Below are 21,431 nucleotides of genomic sequence, written 5' to 3' on the forward strand. Positions count from 1 at the left end.
CCATTTCCTGTCGTTGATTACTCATACGCCCCGTTCCACCATCTTCCGTTGCCGCGGCGTCTTTGCGTTTTCGCGCTCTCTTCGAAAAATTTTCATTAAATGTGTTAATTTATTTCCATTTCCACACAATTTTTTCTTTCAACATTGCGCTTCTGCGAGGCTAGCTAGCCGGCAATTTTCGTCTTTTATGAGAGCAACGAAATCAGCCCCAGTGGGGGGGATAAATTTATGATAGATATGGTAGCTATATATATATATTTATCTCTGAGGAATATGGGGAAACTCATAGCAAATGATGAGAGGAGAAATTGATGGGCCTGTTGGTGCAAGTGGCAAAAAAGAAAACCGACTTGAAAGGAGATAAATCGCAGCAGAAAGAAAGATTCTGATGGGAGGATTTTATGGGTTGAAAACAAAATATATAGCTTTATATTGAAAATGAAAATGAGATTCCAGATTTTATGATTTTTGAAAAATATTTATCAATTAAGAAAACAAAGAGATGTTACTTGACCTTAAGCAAAGGTGTACAGAAGCTGCCAAATGGCAAAACTTATAATCACCTTCCTTTATAGGTTCATGCAACTTTCTCTGATTTAAACCTTTATAAGCACGATATAGAACAACCCAAAATAACCCCACAAAATCAAGATATATATTTATGCTTTTCGATGCCAAAGAAAACAAATTCTTTATTGGGCATCGGGAAAAAATTCGATGACGACGCGGCCGAGCCGTCTCGTGTCGCCGAAAAACCCAAACAAGTTGACTACGAAAACAACATTTTACATTCGATTTTGTATATTTTTTTACAACTTTTTTCTGGCTGGCTGGCAGAGATCATGTGTGTGTGTGTGCGTTTATCTAAAAATATGATTTATATATTTCGTGCAGACCGGATGTCGTCTATTTTCGAAAAAAGCGCTGCTCGTATGAATGGAAGGAAAAACGAAAACAACAAATCGAAAGCGAACAAAACGAGATTCAAAAACAATTTGGCTTTTTGTGAAATGTTTGATAGAGAGAGTGAGAAAGAGAGAGAGAGCGACACTAACTAAAAGAGAGACAAACAAATAGATTGTGTGATATCTTTTTTCAGTTTTTGGGGCAGCACAAACATTTTAGTGACACAATTCTCTGATTTCTTTGCAGCTTGTTTATGCTGTTGTCAGCAGGAAACACTAAATTAGTTGACCGTAGAGAGAATTACCCCATATATAATATATATATATGCTGACATTTATATGTGTCAAAGACGAAAATTCGCAACATCCGTCGCTCGGGGGACTCCACCAAAAAAAAATATATATATATTTCATGGCCTTTCGGTCTGCGCAGCTGCAACTTGGAGTGGCCTCGAAACAGTAGCCACATCAATTCCCCCAATCTCGGCTGCCGGTCTTGGATTCTCCTCAACCAAATCTCCAGCCCCTCGGGCTGCTGATCTACGCTTTTCAAATGCTTCGACAACCAGTCGCTTGGTACCCACAAACTTGCCTACGTCATGCTTTTCGAGGGAGAAAGAAGAACTTGTCGCTGATTCGAGCTCAGCAGCCCCCAAGCTCCCAAACCTCCACATTTGAGGAAGCATTTATATAGTCATCATCACCGTGATCGCTATGAACATGATCACGATCCATCCGTCCGTCCGTCCACGGACCACCAGATAACCCCACTCAGCTGGCTCTGGCTGCCCACAACTTTTCGAAGGCGGAGTAGATGGCAGATGGAAAACAACCTGAGGAGATCTTGGTTGAGGAAGAACTGAAGAGGGGAAAATGGAAAGACTAGATGGGCAGCAGGGCTGCAGTAAACGAAAATAGTTAAAGGAATCTTTTTAATAGTTTTCTAATGACTAACACTTAGGATTTGTTCCAGTGTTGTAAAAATGAGAAATAGATATTAATACAACATTTTTTTCTAATATTTCGTTACTACTATCCAACCCTAACGTACCCTTACGCTGTCCCAAAAACCTAACTGCAACGCCCAGCAACAAGGCTTTCAACGGCAATAACAATGCCAACCACACCACCTACCAAATGAGCCAAGACAGACCCCTCCTAAGCCATCTATTCATCGCCATCGTCATCGTCAGCAGAAGTCTAGTCATGCTCATTAGCATCTCGAAACTCCAACTCCAACTCCATCTCCATCTCCATCTCCATCTCCAGTGCTGCAGTGCAAGCAACGCCCACAATCAACACATCGCCACTCGTAGGAGGCCAAAAAGAAAATCTTTCACTCACAGGAAGTTGGTGGGCAACCTCATCATCACCGTCATCAAAATTCAAGTAAATCCCAGGTGGGTGTTGTTGCCAAGGTGTTAAAGAGCGGCAGCAACCTCCGCTGATTAGAAATGATTAGCGAACACAGGCTATATCTGTATCTGTATCTGTATCTGTATTTGGTTGTTATTAATTTCGTAGTTTGCGCCACTCGAAAAGCGAAAATTAAAGCCCATTGATTATTGTTTAATTTGTTTGGGTTAACGCCGTGTTATCGGACATCGGAAATACTTGATAGATACCAGCCAGCTGTTCAGCATATGGTCTATTAATCAGTAGTGTCAATAAAGTTTAGGCAAGGTATCCTAACGACCTCGTCTATGAACTGATATTATAGGAATTCCAATCAATTATGTTGCTGGTCAGGGAAATGAAAAAAATGAAACCTCTGCATGAAACATCAATTAGAATCAAACAAAGAATATATAAAAATAACAAAATGTGATAAGGTAGACGAAAATGCAAGCCAAATTGGACTCTGATCGGGAGGAAGTGAATGCGAGTAGTTGAGTTATCATCAGCCGAAATCGTATCAAGTTCAATGCCTGACTTAATAGCTATTATTAATATTTTTTCGTTTGGCCTTAGGGGTCTCACTTGGCTGCCATAAAATATTATTTCATCAACGGTTTTCCCCAACAGTCATAAAAAACTTCAAATAGATTGCCCTGTTTTGTGGCTCAACGAAAGTAGAGTCTGCGGAAGTTGCTATTTCACCAGCTACTTGAGGGCGTGTAAACAAATAGTAAATAGTCTGGGATTCTATGGAAATTTTTTACTAGAAGTGATTGGGAAAAGTTTTTAAATTTAAATAGAATATTAATAAATTAAATGTTAAAAGTCTTCGGTAAGGTAAAACTTCCTCTTAGTAAACTCACAAGCTCTCCTCTTTAAGTTAAACATGTTCCCTAACCTGACCTATACTACCCCTAAACTTAGTTAGCCCCTTTTATCTCTCAGCCAAACAACCAACCTCTCGTAATATTTATCTTACAGACTGATAGTGATGCCTCCCCCAAGATAGTCAGCTATCTTAGATATTTGTTAAAGAAAAAGTCATGAGAAAAGTCAAAACCCAGCTGAATCTTGCCAGACAATTTGTCAGCCCTTTGCCTTTGCCGTTTTAGTGTTCCACTTAGTTGGACGATTTCTGCGTAGGTGTTTACGTCTGCTCTTTATAATATTTTCCTGTTTTCATTATTTTTTTGTAGATTTCTTTGCCCACATGCTTTTTATTATTTTTATGGCAGGCTGCAGAGCCCGAGAACATTTAGCGATTAAACAAACGTCAATTAAGTGTATTTATTTTGGGTGCGCGTGTAAAAGGGGGCAGAAGCAGCTGAGAATAAGAACGTTTTTATGCCAGTTTTCCTTTCGGTTTTTGTGCAAATTCAGCATTTCCGGCCAAGAAAAACTGAAATGTGACGAAGGCGACCAACTGACCGAGCAAAAGCGAAATAAAACCAACAGAAAACACACAGAAAACAGCAACAACGACCAAGCCGCAAAAACAAAGGCAAAAAAAAATATATAAAAAAAGCAAAGAAAAACAAAAAAGAAAAAAGAAATACAGAGAGCGGCGAGTAATTTGCTAATTACGCTAATTTCTTTTGTTGTTGCTGGTCGGTCTGCTTTTATTGCAATTGCCATTTGTAATAGCAGCCATTGTTGCTGTTGCGCTGCCCGTTTATTTTCATAGTAAAATAAATATATAAGCCACTCGTACAGTGAGAGAAATAAGTATACGAAATGATGTAGAATTTAATTGATTCTTTTAAATATGATTTTTATGCAAAAGATTGAGGTAAAAAAGTAGAGTATCTCTTTGATAAGTTCATGCTTAGACCTTTTACCTTTTAACTACACTTGATTAGACTATCTAACACCTTGAATCATATTAACATATCTTGAGAAAACATAGATATCTTCTTTATCTAGTAATTTGATTATCAATTTGATATCCAGATACCTCTTTTTGTAACTGTGTAGATGCAGATACATGAAGACGGGGCAAAAAAAAAGCGCGTATCTAAGCGGATTTTACTATCTTATCGTTTGCCCGAATGCCAGTGTCTGTGTGTGTGCTTGTAAATGTATCTATGTGTGTATTTTATGGCCGTCGAAACACGAAGCTCCACTCCCCGACACAGCCCTCTATCCCCCCCTCATTGGCAAATGGCCTAGGCAATAGTCAAGGCAACAACAGGAAATAAGCATTTTTATGAATGAAACGAAAGCGAGACACAGACAAACAAACAAAGCGAGAGAGATACAGCACACAGATATACACACACACATGCAAAGGCCAAAATCACTTACAGTTATGTGCAAAATGATTAGCTAAAATACAGTAGGCGATGTAACTTAGTTGAGAGTTACTAAGAGAGGTTTAGTGCTATTAGCTAAGCTAGCTATTTGTTTAAAAAAAAAGAAATGTAAATATTTATACCGGAAAACATATTTTCTAACATATTTTTCTTTTAACATATCATATTTAACTTCATCCTAAAATACCTTATAATAACCAACACATAAACCACAAAAAACCAACCTCTTCGATATTTATTTCCATTTCGAAATAGATTTGTATTTCTAGTTTTCATTCATAAGTTGAGAGCGCTTATTGTGCTGTTGTAGCCACTATTTGTTATGGTCTGTTTGCTCTATTTTATATTAAAAGCTTTTATGGCGACCGTATCCGATAGATACACAGCCAGGCAGGCAGCCAGGCAGGCACATTCTACATGCCAGAGTGCGCCCACATGTCTTCCAACTGCTGTTCTATTATGAAATCTCCAACAACGATGCCTGCTTATCATAATAAGATAGAAATGTATCTAATAGATGAATGGGTTGGGCAGCAAGGGCCATTCATAAAATTCAGATTTCCATTCATAAGAAGATATTCCGCTTTCCCGCCGTTTCGGCACGTTCAGGAGAGAACACACCTGCCTTATCTCGAGGGGTTGCTCCGCTACTACTTCCACTTCCTACTATTCCCTACTCTATTTGCTGGCACTTCCTATTCGGATCCTGCACTTCCGATTCCCTCCGCTTGAGGATTCTTGCTGACCCTTGACTCCGACCAGCTGGCAGCCTCAGCACACTTCTGCCATGAGTACTACGTACTCCATTCGCTATCTCTTTTTTCCCCAGCTGGGTTGCCATTTCATTCATAAAGTTATGGGATTACACTTAGAGAAAAAAGTGTGTATCTGCGTATAAAAATGAAAATTTGTAAACAAAAAACATTTCTTAATAAACGCTTTTATAGATTTTCTTTTGTTTTCATTCCTTCCATTCATTAAGATGATCATTTAGTAAACGAATTTTCTTCCAGTGCAGCCAATTATTCGGTTCCTACGTGCAGAAGCATTCACTTCCGTTCTACTTCCGTTCTGCCTCGGCCAGCTGAAAGAAGAGAAAAAAAACTGCAGCTGGCTGTCTTCGGGTCGCCGGCAATCCGCTTCCGCAGCTCTTCCTCTTACTCTTCCTCAAACCACCCCGACTTCTTTTGTATTTAATTACTGGTTACGGTTCTTAGCGCTGTTTCTATCGCTTCATCACCATCCTTCTCCTCTCCTTACCATTATTATGATGGTTCTGCGTGTGTGCCCCTTGTTGTGGCATTGTCCAAAGTGCTCTTTTGTCGCACACGTATCACCGTAAGAAGCGATTTAAATTCCTAACAACCCCAAATGGCGAAAGATGACGCAGTTCCGAAAAAGAGGAGGAAGTGCCCGGAAATAATCAGTGATTGTAATCTGAACAGCGAGATACTCTTCACGGCTTCTAGAATTCTCAATGGGCAAGAAGATCTTAAGAGATCTGTTCGGTATTAGCAATCAGGGTGTTAACTTTATGTGATATTTTAAGTGGTTGCAAGACTCTTCTAGGAATAGATATCCTATCTAAAAAAAATACATATTAATTCTAACTAATAGCTTGAGTAAAAAAGAAAACAATATCTGGGATTTTCCAAGCAATTCTCATTCTTATTTCCACCCATAAAAAACGCTTTCACAATCGCCATGCCAAAGCTTTTAAGACTCTTTCACTCAACGAAGAATCCATTCATTCATAAAATAAAGAGTCGCGTAGATCAACTTGGTTCTTATTGAGGCGACAACGGAAGTCGTAAGCCATGAAGGCTCAACAATTGAGGCAACCATAAAATATAAAAAATAATACTTAAATCTTGCACTTAAATGCTCTGCCAGTTCTGACCGCGACTGATCTGGGGGAGGAAGGAGAAAAGGGGGGACACCCTTACCTACTTAAACTAAACTCGCAGCCCATAAATTAGCCAAGATCAACGAAATGGAAAGGAGGAGAAGTAGGAGGAGGCCTCCATCTCTCCAAGGCAAACTGCTACTATATAAATATACATGAATATATACTATATATACATATATATATCTTTATAAATCGAAAAACTGCAAGAGCCCAGAGGCCATTTAATTAACAAAAACCAGCAGTAGCAGCGCACTGAATGAGCTTTCATTTCCGCTACAACAGCCAGCCAGCCATCCTGCCAGCGATCCAGGCAACCAGGCAGCCACTTGGGGCATGAATGAAAATATTAAAAGATATCGATCGCCCGGATCGATCGACGGTGCGGTGGTGCCTCGATCCAATCTCACTACTCTCCATCCATCCCTGTTGCAACCGAAAACTCTTTCTGCCACCAGATTTCTGGTTTCTCAGTGCGGTTTGGGGCAAAGAAAAAGAAAAAGGCAACAGGCAAAAGGCCGCAAAATAATATCTATATACACATATGCAAGACGATCTGCAAGTGATCTGCCAGAGTCTGTCTCCTCGGCTTTAAAGACCGTCTTTAGGAGCCAACCAGATTGGAGGCAATTACAGTGGAGATTCGACTACATAAATTACTATACTTTGTTTCAGGAATTACTTTTAGGAAAAGTTAAGTTTTATGTTTTTATATAACTTTTTAATTACTAACAACTTTAATCAAAGTTCACCCTTTGGAAGCTTGACTGTAGTTGCCTTAGCTAGATTTACCCCCTGTATAAATTGCTCGTAGACACGTACACACTCACATCGCAAAGTCCATATGTTAAGTGACTGACGGATTTGGATTTGGCGGTGGGTAACGCCTCCAACTTCCGTTTGCTGTTTTGGCTTTGGTTTTTAAGTGCAGGCAGGCCGGCGAACGCAAGAGGGAAAATAAATGTATTCCCCGGTAGAAGTGGCTGTGTGTAGATGCAGATGATCGGTGATGGTGATCCACTCGCTCCACCATTCGGCGGTTGGATGACGATGGTGATGTCAGTGGGAGACGACGCGGATGAGGATGTGCGAGAGTGGGGCGTGTTTGGCTTAGATTGTGCCTTCGATAAAGTGAAACTCTTTGATGTACGAGCACGGGGGCTGATCGAGGCGGATCCGATGAGACCGGAGGATAAACAACCTGGCCAAAGAGTTAAAAAGTCTGAAAGAGCGGCGAAGATTGCCGGATCGCTGCTTAATTAGCCACGGTGACCCTCAAGGCTATGTTTCCCGAAAGGTGGAACAACGTTCGGGAGAAAGGGGGGCAAACTTTTAATTGAATTCGATGGGGAAGTTATTTCTTTCTTTTTTTGGAAGAGGAAACAACAATCCTGAGATCATCATCGTTTCCCTAAATACGATTGATCAGGCGATGGTTTTATTTTTAGTGTTTACTTAAAAGCTGTGGAAATTTTAAAGCAGCAATTAAGATGTTTACTTTTGTTTATATTAAATCCAAAGAGGTTTTTGGTAACAAATTGCCATGATTATCTTAAATGTATACGAAATTTAAATTTATTTATCTTAACTTTTTAGTACAGAATGAAAAAGGAACTTCCCCGAGAATACAATAACTTCCAATCACTTCCCTTGGCTAACCCCAAAAGCAATGAACCCTCTGTCTGTCCATTGATCTCCTCACCCTCACCCTTATTAACCCCAGACATATCCCGTTACCACATTTTGACACTTGTAGTGTCCCCAATTCTCAGGGGTTAAGGGTTGAAGCACCGTCGGTCACCTGTTTAACCCCCGTGGCCAAAATGTAATGACAAACCCCAAAACGGGAAGTGGAAGTGGTTTGGGCTCTGTCCTACCATTCGTGTGTGAGAACGGATGTTTTGGCCAGCTTGAAACAATTACGCGGATGAAGAGAAACAAAGGCCAGAAACCAAGTGATCGGAGTGGCCTGCTATTACAGATTTAATTATATAATTAATAAATGTAATCAACGGCCAGCCAAAGACAAGGGCCAACGTAGAAGACCATCTGGCCGAGGAACACTCACTGGCACGCATGCGCAGCAGCATCGAAAGGAAGTTGTCGCTGGGAGAAAGGAGAGAAGGGGGTCTGCAAAACTAAAGAACTGAAAGAATCCCCAACCCTTTGAGCAGAAGAAGCAGAGCTCCCCCAGCTGCAAGTCAACGGAAATCGCAAAGGCAAAAAAGCAAACGGGCAAAGAGGCAAAAGCGACAAAACAGCCACGAACGACGACGATGGCCCAGCAGCATTCTTGGGCAGAAATGAAGTGCAGATCTAAAGTAGAATTGGATCAGGTCGGGGGAATGGACATGGACATGTGGGCCTGGAGCAGGGGTTAGCATACGATCACATGTGTGTGCCGGCAGAGTGTAAGCTTAGATTGTGGAGACTTGCTGGATGAGCTACTAAGGGTTCTGATTAACTTAGTTTAAATTCTAAAACAGTTCAAAATTAAAATAAGATATGCGTTGGAAATTAAATTTTGTCATCAAAAACTTATTTCTAACTGTAAAATCATACATTTTCCTCCAACTAATATGCCCTATAATCTATTGTAGGGTATTTCCCGCACAAAAATCAGTATTAAAGCTGGCAAAAAGTAAGAAGGAAGAACGAGGGAGAGGAAGAGGGAGAAGGAAGACGTTAAAACGAATGACGATGAATGACGGGAAGCGCGCAGCTTAGCAGCGCTCTCTTGGATAATTGAGGAAGTTATAATTGCCAATGAATGCCTCCTGCTCCTGCTCCTGCACCAGCTCTGGCTCCAGCTCCTCCTCCTTCTCCTTCACCCTCTCCTGGTAAGAAGTCAAGAGCGGTACGGGAAGCAGAACATACATAAACCCTTTGGCACAAGATCGAAGAAGCGACAAAAAGCGACAGAGGTGGAAAGGAAACAGTTGTTGTCTTTGGCAACGGGAAACAGGACATGTCTGCGCATAAATTGAAATGAGTGTTGTCGTTCCTTTTTTTTCTTTCTTTCTTTTTTTTTGTATCATCATCAACGGAAGGACAATAATTGAGGGCCCGGCTGAGCTGGTGGTTATTATGATGGAATTCAGTAAACGTTTTGCGACGCAATTCGTTCGGGCGATGAGCTAATAACTATTTGCCCAGCTCCCTTCCTCTCCCCTCCCCACCCCACCGCAACACAATTGCATCACGCACATCCAGTGGGAATATAATGGAAATGAAAACCGCACCACCTGTGTCAACAATGAAAAGCTGAAAGCCCCGCCAAAGGTAGCAAATCAAACAAACAAGCTCATCGGAGACCAGGGCCTGGGCCTGGGCCTCCTTATTATTATTATATATACTTGATACTTGACACGATTTCGAAGACAACACATCACACATATATATATGTATTCCAAAGACAAGGACTTTCTTTGTGTGTCCATTGTGCCCATAGAAGAAGTCTACCCCAACCATTGCGATCTTCACCGTCGTGGATCTGCAGGAATCCTAAATAAATGCGTGCCTATTGAATGGAACCTTTTGTGGCAGAATAGTTAAATATTTGCCAGCGAATAGATTGTGATCATGGGGTAGAAGAATATTGAAAAGATATATATTGGTTATATACATTATAAACCTGATAATAGGGATTGTGGCTAAAAGAACTTAAATATGACAAAGCAATGATAATAATATGAAAAATAGTAATAAATATTGCACCCCGAAAGATAAATGATTATATTTCCCCTTTAAGGGAGTCTAACATTCTTATTTATTTCTCTCACTGCACTTACCTCCTTGCTGGGCACGCAAATTGGTGTGCCCACTTTGACAATGCCGTTCTCCACCATCACGCCCATCACGATCGGATCTCGGCTGTTGAATATGAACTGTGGCAGTATCTGTGGGATGGAATCGAAGAGATAGGATAAAATTAGATCAATGACTGTTAGATGGACGATGATTTTGTGGGGCATAACTAATAAGCGGCTCAATCGGGAGCGATCGATAACGATGGGCCGTCTCTTAACTACTTTTTAAATAATGTTCGATAATTATAGTGGCTTAGGCGATGCCAGCAACGGATTTCGTAAGATAACATAACAACTTTATGTCGGTTATGATGCTGGATGCTCTACAAAGGGGGTATTAAGACTTATGGGTTAAGTTTAAGAAATAAGAATGAAAGTTATATGCTTTCTTACTTTACTTAGGGAACTTTTAGGGGAACTTTTTGACTTTCTTTCAAAATAGCTAATCCCTACCAAAGACAAAACTCTCTTTTCTAGTGCATTTTCCTATCGTTGTAGCCCATTAATAAACTGTAACAGCCAGCCCCAGACCGAAAACAACTTTGACTGCGCCAAGAACAACTTAATTTCCGTTGCGTCAACTGTTGAAGAGGCCTCAAATGGGGTACCGCCTGCAGCAGCCGTTGAAGAAGCGGCACAATCAGAAACAGCCGGCATAGAAAATGGATTGTTGGTACGCTGCCGGGAAAAGGAAAAACGAAAAGTGGCCCAGAGAACACGTTTCTCGAGCTCAAGCTCCACATGCACATTGCCTATTCTCCATCTACCAGGCAACTCCTTAAGACAGAAGGCGAGTTAATAACTCAAACTAAACAACGTCATTGTTATTACAAGACCTGCGACTGGGACTTCCACTCTGGAGAATCGTTAAGTTCAAGCTGGCGGAATGCACTTAAAGAAATCCTTAATAGTTCCTAATGCATTAGACTTTAAATGGATTAGGATTAGTATTTCATATTTTATGATCTTAAAGGTAACATTTCGAGTGCAAAAGATCGAACGAATGCTACCAACAGCTGGGCGCTGTGTGTCCAATTACCGGCACAGTGGGAGCCCAGTGGCTAGAAGTGGTCTAGAGTGGTGTAGAGTGGACCAAAGTGGCCCCGAGTGGAGTGTGGCGTGTTGAGTCCCAACATTGCATACGACCAAAATCTAATGATTGCCTATAAATCAAATACGCTGTTTAAACATTATTTGAGCAGGAAGTGTGGACGTGATGCAGGCGTCCGTTGGGATCTAAAGCTTTAATCGCTTGTTGAGTGGTTGTCTTGGCCTGGCTTATACCGTATATACACATCGTACATATCGTAGCCCCCAGCCCGGAGTTTAAGCCCGCTCTCCGTTCTTGTTGGCCAGCATCATTAAGCCAGCGTCAAGACGAGACAAGCCACAGCTGGAGATCCATTCTGGGTCTTGCAAGTTGGACTTGGAGTTGGAGTCTTGGTCTCATTCTCATTTTCAGTTTGCGGCAGATTGCATTTTACACCTGTAGCTTTCGGGGGTAATTGCAGCTGGGCGGAAGGTGCCCCAAGGAGGGAAGTGTGTGTGGAGGAAATGGAACACGAACATGGGCACATTAAAATAATGCCCATAATGACACCAAGACTTTTCGTTTTCTGTCTTTAAGTCCTAACAACTGATACGTACACTTCAAAAGTTTACTTACTAACTTAACTAACTTAACTAACATAAAAGGTAAATTTATACTACTCACCCTTAGTTTGCAGGGGAAGACGGCTACGGATCTGAACTCTTCGCGTTTCTTCTGCTTGAGTTCATCGCGATAGGCTGTGAACTTGTCGAAGAGATGATAGATAATGTCCGCCTGGAATATTTTCACGCCCAAAGAATCGGCCATTTCCTGTGCCTCCCGCTCGATCTTCACATCAAAAGCCAGAATCGTTGCATACCTAAAGGGGCAGCAAGAAAAAGATAAATAGAGATCGTTGTAATTTAAAACAATTAAAAGTATATGCAATCAGAGAGAGAGAGAGAGGAAGGCGCAGCCAACGAGCATAATAATAATAACAATAACCATAATGGCACTGCAGCCTCGTCGCCGGCATGGTCTTCCTGTCTGGCGAAGAAGAGTTGGCCTAATGATCGGGCCACATGGCCACGATCCGAGGCACCAGGAAGCGTTAATAATTGAAATCACAAACAACCTCGACGGATAAAAATCCAACTGATGGCCGGTCAAGTCAGCTCAAGATGTTGTTTGTTTAGCTTGGTTAACTTTTGCCGTGGCGGGGCGCTGTTTTCAATGACAGGAAATGGTTGGCATTTCGAGAATCGAAACTCTCTGTCGACAGGAAAAGGTCCCAAACTCAAAGTGGAGTCGGCTAATGAGGGGCACTCTTTGGGTTCTCTCGAACGTATACTACAGTCGTATATCAGAAATGGAAATGGGTTTGGGGATTTAAATTTGTTTGGGTAGAGGCGAAAACAGTTTAGGATAGAACCCACGACTAATCGATCTATGAATTATGATCAATTTTGAAAAGCAAGGGGAACTAATATGGGGGAGATTAATAAAGAGAGAGAGGAAAGGGTAGACTATTAAATTGTGATATATGGGTTAAGTTTTGGATATACAGAAAGGTAAGGAAACACCTTAAAAGTTGATTGGATAAAGGAAAGTGGCGAGTTCTCAGAGGTTTTAATATTGTTAAGATCTTAAATTTATGTTTTCTTTAAGATAGGATCTAATTTATATTTATAAATATATTAGAGTCTGAGCAATAATGGATCTATGACCTCTGACAATTAAGACACTCCCAAAACAATCGCTTTCAGAGCCAACTTTTACGAGGATCATCGATTGGGAAGTGGGAACCCCTGAAGGGGGGTAATAAATAGCCAACCATTGTTGGAGCAGATCACTTTCGAGTGAACGAGCCAATTTTATGCATAAGAGATCACATAAAAACAGTTAAATATTTTATGATACTCGTAAAAGCGACAGCCAGGGATATACCCTAAAAGTAGAACCCATCGAAGGCACTTCCCTACCCTTCCCCAGACAGACGATTTTTATGGTCGCTGCTCGCAGCGTAAAATGCAAAATTTTATGGTTCGAAAATTCCACACGCGTAAAAATCATAAATAAATGAAGAGCAGACCCAGCCACACATAGTTAAAAAGATAGTGTTGCCTACATACAAATATCTCTGGCGGATGGACTAAAAATCAAGCATAACTCAAAGTGAAGGCACGCATGCGCAAAAGGGCCGGAAACGGAAGTGCTATGTCTTGGGCGTAGATACAACAGATACGAGATACCAACACCAGATACAATTGTAGTTACATTTCTATATTTGCCACATTCGAAAATGGTTTTGTTTCACCGTTTTCCTCCATGTGACAGCGTAATTTGAGTGGGCCGTAAATGTATCTGCATCTTGCATTCAGCATTCGGCATACGGCATTCTGCACTCGCCAGCTTTTATTGTTGCCAAGCAGAGCACGAAAATAGTTTGCAATTGGAAACCGGCAAAGTAACCGACAACAGGACTGGACTGGACTGGCAAAGTGAGAGATATAGATATATAGTAGACACGACGACTATTTGGCACCACTTAACGCCGCTAATGAGACAAAGCTGCCGGCCCAAAGGTTTCGCTTCTCTATAATAAATCATGGGGCATCCCGGGCTTAGCTTTATCCCCCCACCGGTAAAGTGCATTTTGTGATTGCCGCTAAATGAATCACTTAACCCGACCATCGGCTCCTTCGTCGGCTAATATCAGACGCAATCTTCAAAGATCCGACCATATTCCGCTGTTGTTTATCAAGTGGCGGGTGTGTGTGCCGGGGAATTGTGTTAATGAAGTTAAGCGGCAATAAAATTGCATTGTCCGTTGTCATATATCAAAAAGTCGTTTATTCTCGCTGTCTTGCAGGCCTCTTGCTGGGTTTTAAGTGTTCGAATATAAAGCGGCAATGGCCTACAATGTTGTAGGGAATGGTGGGGAAACTGACGATATATAGTAATGATGAATTGGACAGGGTTGAAGGTGTTAAATGTAAATTGGACACGTTCTGGAGAGGAAGTACTAAAGGCATAAACCAAAAAGGTGGTAAAAGCAAAACAGAGTTCTTCTGCTATATAAAATAAGTAACTTATAAACTTTGTCTGGCCAGATATTCTACTCTAAAATCACCAAAACAGGAAGTATCATAACCCATAGTAACAGAAATTCAACTCCACATTATAAGTTTCTAAAGAATTTCCCAAGTCATAAGATATTTCAACATTGATTACGCCTCAGCTGTTTGTCATTCATAGAAAAACAACCACTGGATCAATTTCCCAGCTTTCGACACATTCGCCGTTTGCGAAATCCCTCAATGGGGGAGTTCAATAAACCCCCCACGAAAGTGAATTTGATAGTGGAAGTTTCACTACTCGGCTGTACGAATTTCCGCATTCAGCAAATTCTTAAGAATTCTGATATTGCACAATGTCCTCTGTGACACATCCGCAAACAAAATAAAAAGAGGGGGAAAGTGAGCATAGAAACGATAAGTTTTGGATTTACTTACTGCGCCTCGTGTTCCAACATTGTGGAGGCCTTCATCACATCGCGTTTCACCACGGGACCAATCCGGATAGCAGAGTACTGGAAAAAAGATAAGAAATGGTTAATGGTAATAAGTTCGAGTCTCTATACACTTTTCATACTAATTAGAATAGTGTTTCTCAGCTTTAATACTGTAAACACATTTAAAGATACTTTCTTGTCAACCATGTGTGACTGCAAAGTTTTCCTTCCTTGTGTTGGCCCAAAAGCATTTGACCCAAAGAAAACTTTGGCTATTTTTAAGTCGAATGGCCATAAAAAAAAAAACTAAAACCAAATAGAAAAATCGAAGAGAGGAGCACAGTCTAAACTAAACAAGCAGTTCACCAAAGTGAAACATTTCCCCAAACGACCAGGAGACATTGGCAAGAGAAGGGTAAAAACTCTGGCGATGAGTTCATTCACATCGAAGATGTTCAATTTTTATTTTATTTATTTGGTTTTCGTCGCCAGATGATTACAAATGATCATTGATAAAAATAACAGCAGTCTGACATGAATGAATGGATGGATGGATGGATAGCTGGCTGGGTGGTTGGTTGGTTGGCTGGCTGGCATCATGGATCCCTTGAGTGGGTTGCTCTGCTGGCTGTGGACTTCCAATGAGTGGAGCAAATGGAATTTGCTGTAGATAGCGAGTTAATTGCGCCACCGGATATGCACGCGCCGCTGATAAGACCAAAATAATGAGAGGAGACTCCCGCCGATTGGACCCATTAACAACTGGCAGTACAACTCGTTTTACTCTCTCTTTTACAGCTGGCTGATAGCTGATAAATTGAAATGTCGGCCTATCGCCTAGATTAATCGGATTAATTTAAATGCCAGTTTATTGCAGGCATAAATTAAGTATTGTTATAAGTCGGGAAACGGTCTAAAAAGCTTTTTGATATACTGCTGCTGTTTGGTGGATATTTTTATGTTTAACCAGGAAAATGTGAGGTGATTTAACACTTTTATAAAGTAATTTCAACCAAATAAGTTTCGGTTAAGAGTTTATTGCAACTATTTATTGATTTTATGGGCAAATGTAAATATTTTCAATTAATTTATATATTGTTTTTCTTCTAGCAAAAGGTCGACACTCTACTGACGTCATATTAAACTGCCGCTGAAGTGTTTCGATTGTAAATTGAATTCAATTACAGCTTAACCCATTCATGAGCATTTCATTCATTACTGCGAAACGCCTCAGCTGCTGACGCTGTTATAAAAGAAATTGTGTGTAACTAACGGAAAGCAAATGGGAAAAAACACAAAAAAACAAAAAGAAAATATAGGAAAATGCGAGAAAACCGGGAGTGAAAGAGTTTTGCAATCAGCAAAACAATGAATGAAATCGGAAGTTTATTGTTGTATGCAATTGCGGCACAGTGGCAGCAAAAGCGAGCAAGAAAGCTCATAGCAATCGAGGAGGCGAGAAGGAGGAAAGAGCATTCGCCGATTGCATGTAAAACGGAAAACGGGTGCAAACGGAAGTGATAGCCAAATGCCCCCATTTATCCACTCAAAAGATTACTTTTTCTAAATGAAAATATTCAAAAATTTACAAGGAAAATACTTAGACGTCATAGAACAAGTTTAACATTATTCTTTATTCTTTAAAATATTATTTTTATAATCCTTATTCAATTTTAAAATTTAAAATTCATTTCCCAGTGGGTTACTATGGGCCCGTAAAAAGGGTGTGGGTGTTGGTGTTCGGGTTTCCACGTGGCAGACGGCAGTCGATTTCCAGCTGAATATCATTTCGCACAAGCAATCAGTACGTGCGACTGACTGACGCAGCAACACACAATGCCACACAGCTCTCCACAATTCCACAATTGGCATCAGCAAAAAGGCCAGAAAAGCCAGAAATCGGAGACGTGAAAGGCGTTTGCCTGTGCTTTTGCGCAGAATTTGTGGGCGGGAAGTGCGTAAGTGGCAAATGGAAACGAACACGAACTGTGCGGCTAATTAGCAGAAGAGCCCGGCTAACGTGGAAGCCAAAGGTGGAGGGACACGCCTACCACCTAACTACCTCCTCCCTCCCACCCATTTCTGCTGACGTCAAGTGGCAACGCCACTCAATGTTATCGATGACACGAGCGAAAAGCCAAGACAGGTGAGAACACTGAGCGAAAAGTTATTAAAGGAATTTTAGTATTTAAATCATTTTTTGGTAGTTTTGAGTATTTTTTGAGATAATCAAACATTTTCTCTTTCATTTTTGATATATCAATGCCTAAGAGAAAAGGTCAATCGAAGAGTTCTTTCTTTCTGTATCTAAAATGTATTATTTCTCTCAGTGCATACAACGATTGTTTAGTTTTTTTTTTTAAACACTTCCTATGATGCCAATTTCGATGCAAAACGACTAAATTAATGGCATATGTCGACTCAACTGACTGACAGACAGCCTAAACAGCTGATTAATGTCGGGGCGAACCTACGTTACGGAATTGGAAAATTGCGCTGATTTCGAGAAAATGCCGCACGTTCCTCAAGAACTTCCGTTTCGCTTTGGGTTTCTTAAATATCTATTATTTTCAACTTCCTTGCCTTCCTAAAAATACAGCCGCTACGTGTTTATGAATGAAAATTAGGCAATAAGCTCTGGAAAGTATCTGTGATACGCCGTATAACCATGTGCATCAGTGTGTGAGTGATAGTGTAGCTGTGTATGTGTGGGGCAGGAAGAATTGCTTCCGTTGTTGTTTTTGTTTTCTTCTTTCCATTTATACATTCATTCATTTACTCATTCACTTGGGTTCACTCATTCATTCATTGTTTTTTTTTCGCTTCTTCCTTCCTTCTTTTTTGATACCCTTGCAGAGGGCAGTCTGACTTTTACCATTCCTTTACCTTATTTAATTACTATTATCTTTAGATTTTACGATTCCAAAAACTTTGAGAATGACTTAAAAATGCCAAATTTTTTACCTAACGTTTTCCTAAAACCAAAAGAGTACCTAAAATTCGACTTTCTTCCCTAATTTTTCTTTCTTTTTTGTTTTCTTGCTGGGGCAATTTGTTTTTGTTGGTTTTGGCAACTGCGTCGCATTAATGAAAACATTGGCATTGTCTGCTTCTTACCTCACTTCCTTCCTGCCAACCGCCATATAATGCCCATCTAGTACTACGAAACACGCTAAACATGAGAAAAAGAACCACGACCGCAGCGAAATTAAATTCATTCATGAAATTCAACGAAGAGCGTCCGAAAAAAAAGACTCACAAACAAAATAGGGGCGGGGAAGAGAGGGTTTAGCACCCAACAATGGACATTTCTGGGTCCGGTCTTTTCCTCGGGGTCGCATTTAGACCCCCCTCTTGCCACAACCCCTTCTCCATTAAAATACTCATGAATGGGCCCCCGAAGACGTCACGCTACTCGATCTAGCCAGTTTTTATGCCTTCAATATTTCCCAAGACATTTGCGTGGTATTTTGTTTTTCGCTCATTAATTGCGTAGTTTTTTTTTCGCCATGCTAAAACGGAATTTAATCACGAGGGAAATATATACTCTATATGTACTAAACTTTGGGATTAAACTGAATTATCCCTAAAAACATAAAACATTTAAAAGATAAGAAATGATTTAAGAATTTAGATTAGTCAACCAAAGTAATATTTTGTAGTATAATAGCCAATATTAAGTATTTCTGATTGATAAATTTATAAATCCAATTTAACTATGATATAGTTTAACCTATCATTTTGATAAACCAATAATTTCCTTTCCATATACTAGTACTTATCTCCTCAAAAATACCAAATTAACCAATGTGGCTAATTATTTCTCCACCTGCTGCGCTGTAACATTGATGTCCACCCAGACGAATATGCTGGCCAAAGTGGCTAATTATCTTAACTGCCGCTACTACTGCAGCAGCTTCTGCCGCGAGTGGGCGAAACCGCAACCATTGCCAGTACATGTGGATGGGGATTTGGATGCGGATTCGCATAGTTTCGAATAGTTTTGCGTTTTGAGTTTTGCATTTCGCATGCAAACGTGCAAATGCGGTGCCAAATGGCGGCCCCAAACGGACGACAAGTCGCCGAGCATGACGAGCGAGTATTTGCGAAACTTTCTGTTGTTTACTTTTAATTAAAATGCATGTGGGAATCAAATTACGTCGGCCATACACATTTGCGGCCGACTGCTAGGTGGTATATCTGCCCACCTGGCACCACCTACCAAATCCGAATCCGAATCTGAATCTGAATCCAAAGCCAGCAACAACAACAAGTGGCACACAATTATGGCAAAGGCAACCGCAGCAACAATGAATGCATTCGCATAGTTGATGGCTACATAATTACATTTTCGCCCAAATGCAGCAACAGCATCTGGCTTGGTGTTTGCGGATCCCACTAGCGGAGATGGAGGATGATGTATCCATTTGTATATATATAGGGAAGAAGATATAGTGGGGTAGGTCGACAGGTCGGAGAACGAAAAGGTGCTGCGAAGGTGTGGGTAAGTACTGGCGAGAAAAATAGTGAGAAAATATGCAGCCATTCTATAGTTATGTTTCTATCAGCTTATAACAATAATATCAAAAACAAGATATTAAAAAATATATTTACTACCAAAATAAGGCTTAGAATATTTGCATTTGATAAAAAAGCTACCATTCCGATAACAAAATTGTATCATTTTAAAATTTAAATACATTAAATACTAAAATTTTACCTCCCAATTTTGCCATCACTAGTAGTAACAGTTAAAAAACGAAGAAGAAGACAGCCAGAGTCTAGCATTTTTTGAGTGCGCAATTTTTTCATTCATGAAAAAGGCAACGAAGAAAAGGCAACGAGGCCAAAAAGAGTTGCGGGCCACATTGTTGTGCAAAGAAAATACAGGTGAATGTGTGTGGCTGTGTGTGTATGTGCGAGTGTGTAGATTGCAAAATTGAATGAATGAACATGAACCCAGCCACGTTGAGGGTGTACAAACCAGCAAATGCAGCCTGCCTGTTGTATAAGCCAAATAGCAGGCTAACCAACTGAGAGAGGTGCATACAGCTTTTTTTATGAATGGCAGCCGGCAGCACCGCTATATTTGGCCGTTGATGGCTACGAGGTGCAAATGTTAATGAAGCCAACGCTGCAACATCAACGGCAAACTAGAGTCAGTGATGGGGGATATATGGATAGAGGTACTTTGGTAGGTACTACATCTATAGGTACTAAAGGTACAAAATGGTATAATCTGGTATATCGACTCGATATCTTTGTAAGGTTTGTATTAAATTAACATATTGTTAGTTATACTTTTGATCTATGTTTTGTACCCCATCAAGTTGCTCATCACTGCAAGCGACGAAAGAAATTGCAGGCCAAATGCATAACGGTGTTTGCAATGGCCCAAAGAGCGAGACAGGGCGATGGAGAGTGGTAGCAGCCGCTCATTCATGTTGTCTTTGGCTTGGTTTTTCCGGCAGGCGATCATAAAATTGTGCAGCCAACGGACCATAAATCTAGCGAAAACATTTTCCATGACGTAACCGAGGAATGTCTGTTGACTGGAGGCGGAAAAATGCATTTTAACATGGCTTTTTATCGGTTCTGTTATTTGGCCCAAAGAATAGATTTATTTTACTTCAACAGTGCCTTTTCAAAAAGCCAAGTCTTAAAAACGCCAACACATTTTTTGGTTAATAGTATCATTTAGTTTTAAATAGCTGAAAATTTATAGGTTATTTTTTAGGGGAATGTAAGCATAAACAACCTTTTTTTTAAGCCTTTCAAATTTAACAATGAATATGGAAATAGTAAAAAATAACTATAAAGTTTAATGAGTAACTAAATATAAGCTTTAAAGTGAAATAATAAATGTTTAATGTTTACAAAATAAATATTATTGATAGTTACATTAGGTTAAACTTTTTTGAAGAAACTACTCCTATTTCCTGAAAGAGATTAGGTTTCAAAGAAAATCGCTTTTTCTCCACATTGTAGGTTGTATAATATACAAAATATTATTAAATTTTCGAAAATATTTCAAAACAATACTAAGTTGTATTGTGGCAATAGTTTAATGGTGATTGTGACGCACTTTCCGCCCAAAACACATGGCCATCAAGCTGGGCAACAAGTGCAATCAATTTTTATGAATGAATCGAAAACTGGGCATTGATCACTAGCTCTTGTTATTGTTGTTGTTGTATTTGTATTTAGTACTTATTGTGTTTGTTGTTATAGCTGCCAGCGTTACGCCCTGCCGCGCTTAGAGGGCGCATAGGGGGACAGGGCAGCGGTGTTTAATTTATCGAAATGTGTAGCAAATGTTTATTTGATCAATGAAATGAATTATTGTACGAGCATCTGTATATCTATATATGTATTTTTGTATCTCTGAAATATCTAGCGAATGAATGAAACAACAACAAAAACAACAGGCACCGACAACACACAGCAATAAAAACAACTATAGATATGACTTCCATAAATGCCTCTCAATATGTGGGACGCAATTAAAAACAAAAATAAAATAAAAGCGGGAGGGCAACACATTTGTAATTGATTTG

At 40.1% G+C, this 21,431-nt stretch overlaps 1 protein-coding gene across 1 annotated transcript in view; it reads right to left on the reverse strand.

Moving 5' to 3' along the window:
• LOC108107967 (eukaryotic translation initiation factor 5B) overlaps nucleotides 1–21,431 on the reverse strand; it is a 33,838-nt gene that overhangs the window by 5,068 nt on the left and 7,339 nt on the right. Inside the window, exons 5-7 of the mRNA XM_017215808.2 lie at nucleotides 14,876–14,952; nucleotides 12,045–12,240; nucleotides 10,313–10,420 (exon numbers count right to left, since the gene is read on the reverse strand). Coding sequence (XP_017071297.1) covers nucleotides 10,313–10,420; nucleotides 12,045–12,240; nucleotides 14,876–14,952 — 381 coding nt within the window. The remainder of the gene's footprint in view (nucleotides 1–10,312; nucleotides 10,421–12,044; nucleotides 12,241–14,875; nucleotides 14,953–21,431) is intronic.

This window comes from Drosophila eugracilis, unplaced genomic scaffold (assembly GCF_018153835.1).
Source record: "Drosophila eugracilis isolate 14026-0451.02 unplaced genomic scaffold, ASM1815383v1 contig_2088, whole genome shotgun sequence".
Lineage (NCBI taxonomy): Eukaryota > Metazoa > Arthropoda > Insecta > Diptera > Drosophilidae > Drosophila > Drosophila eugracilis.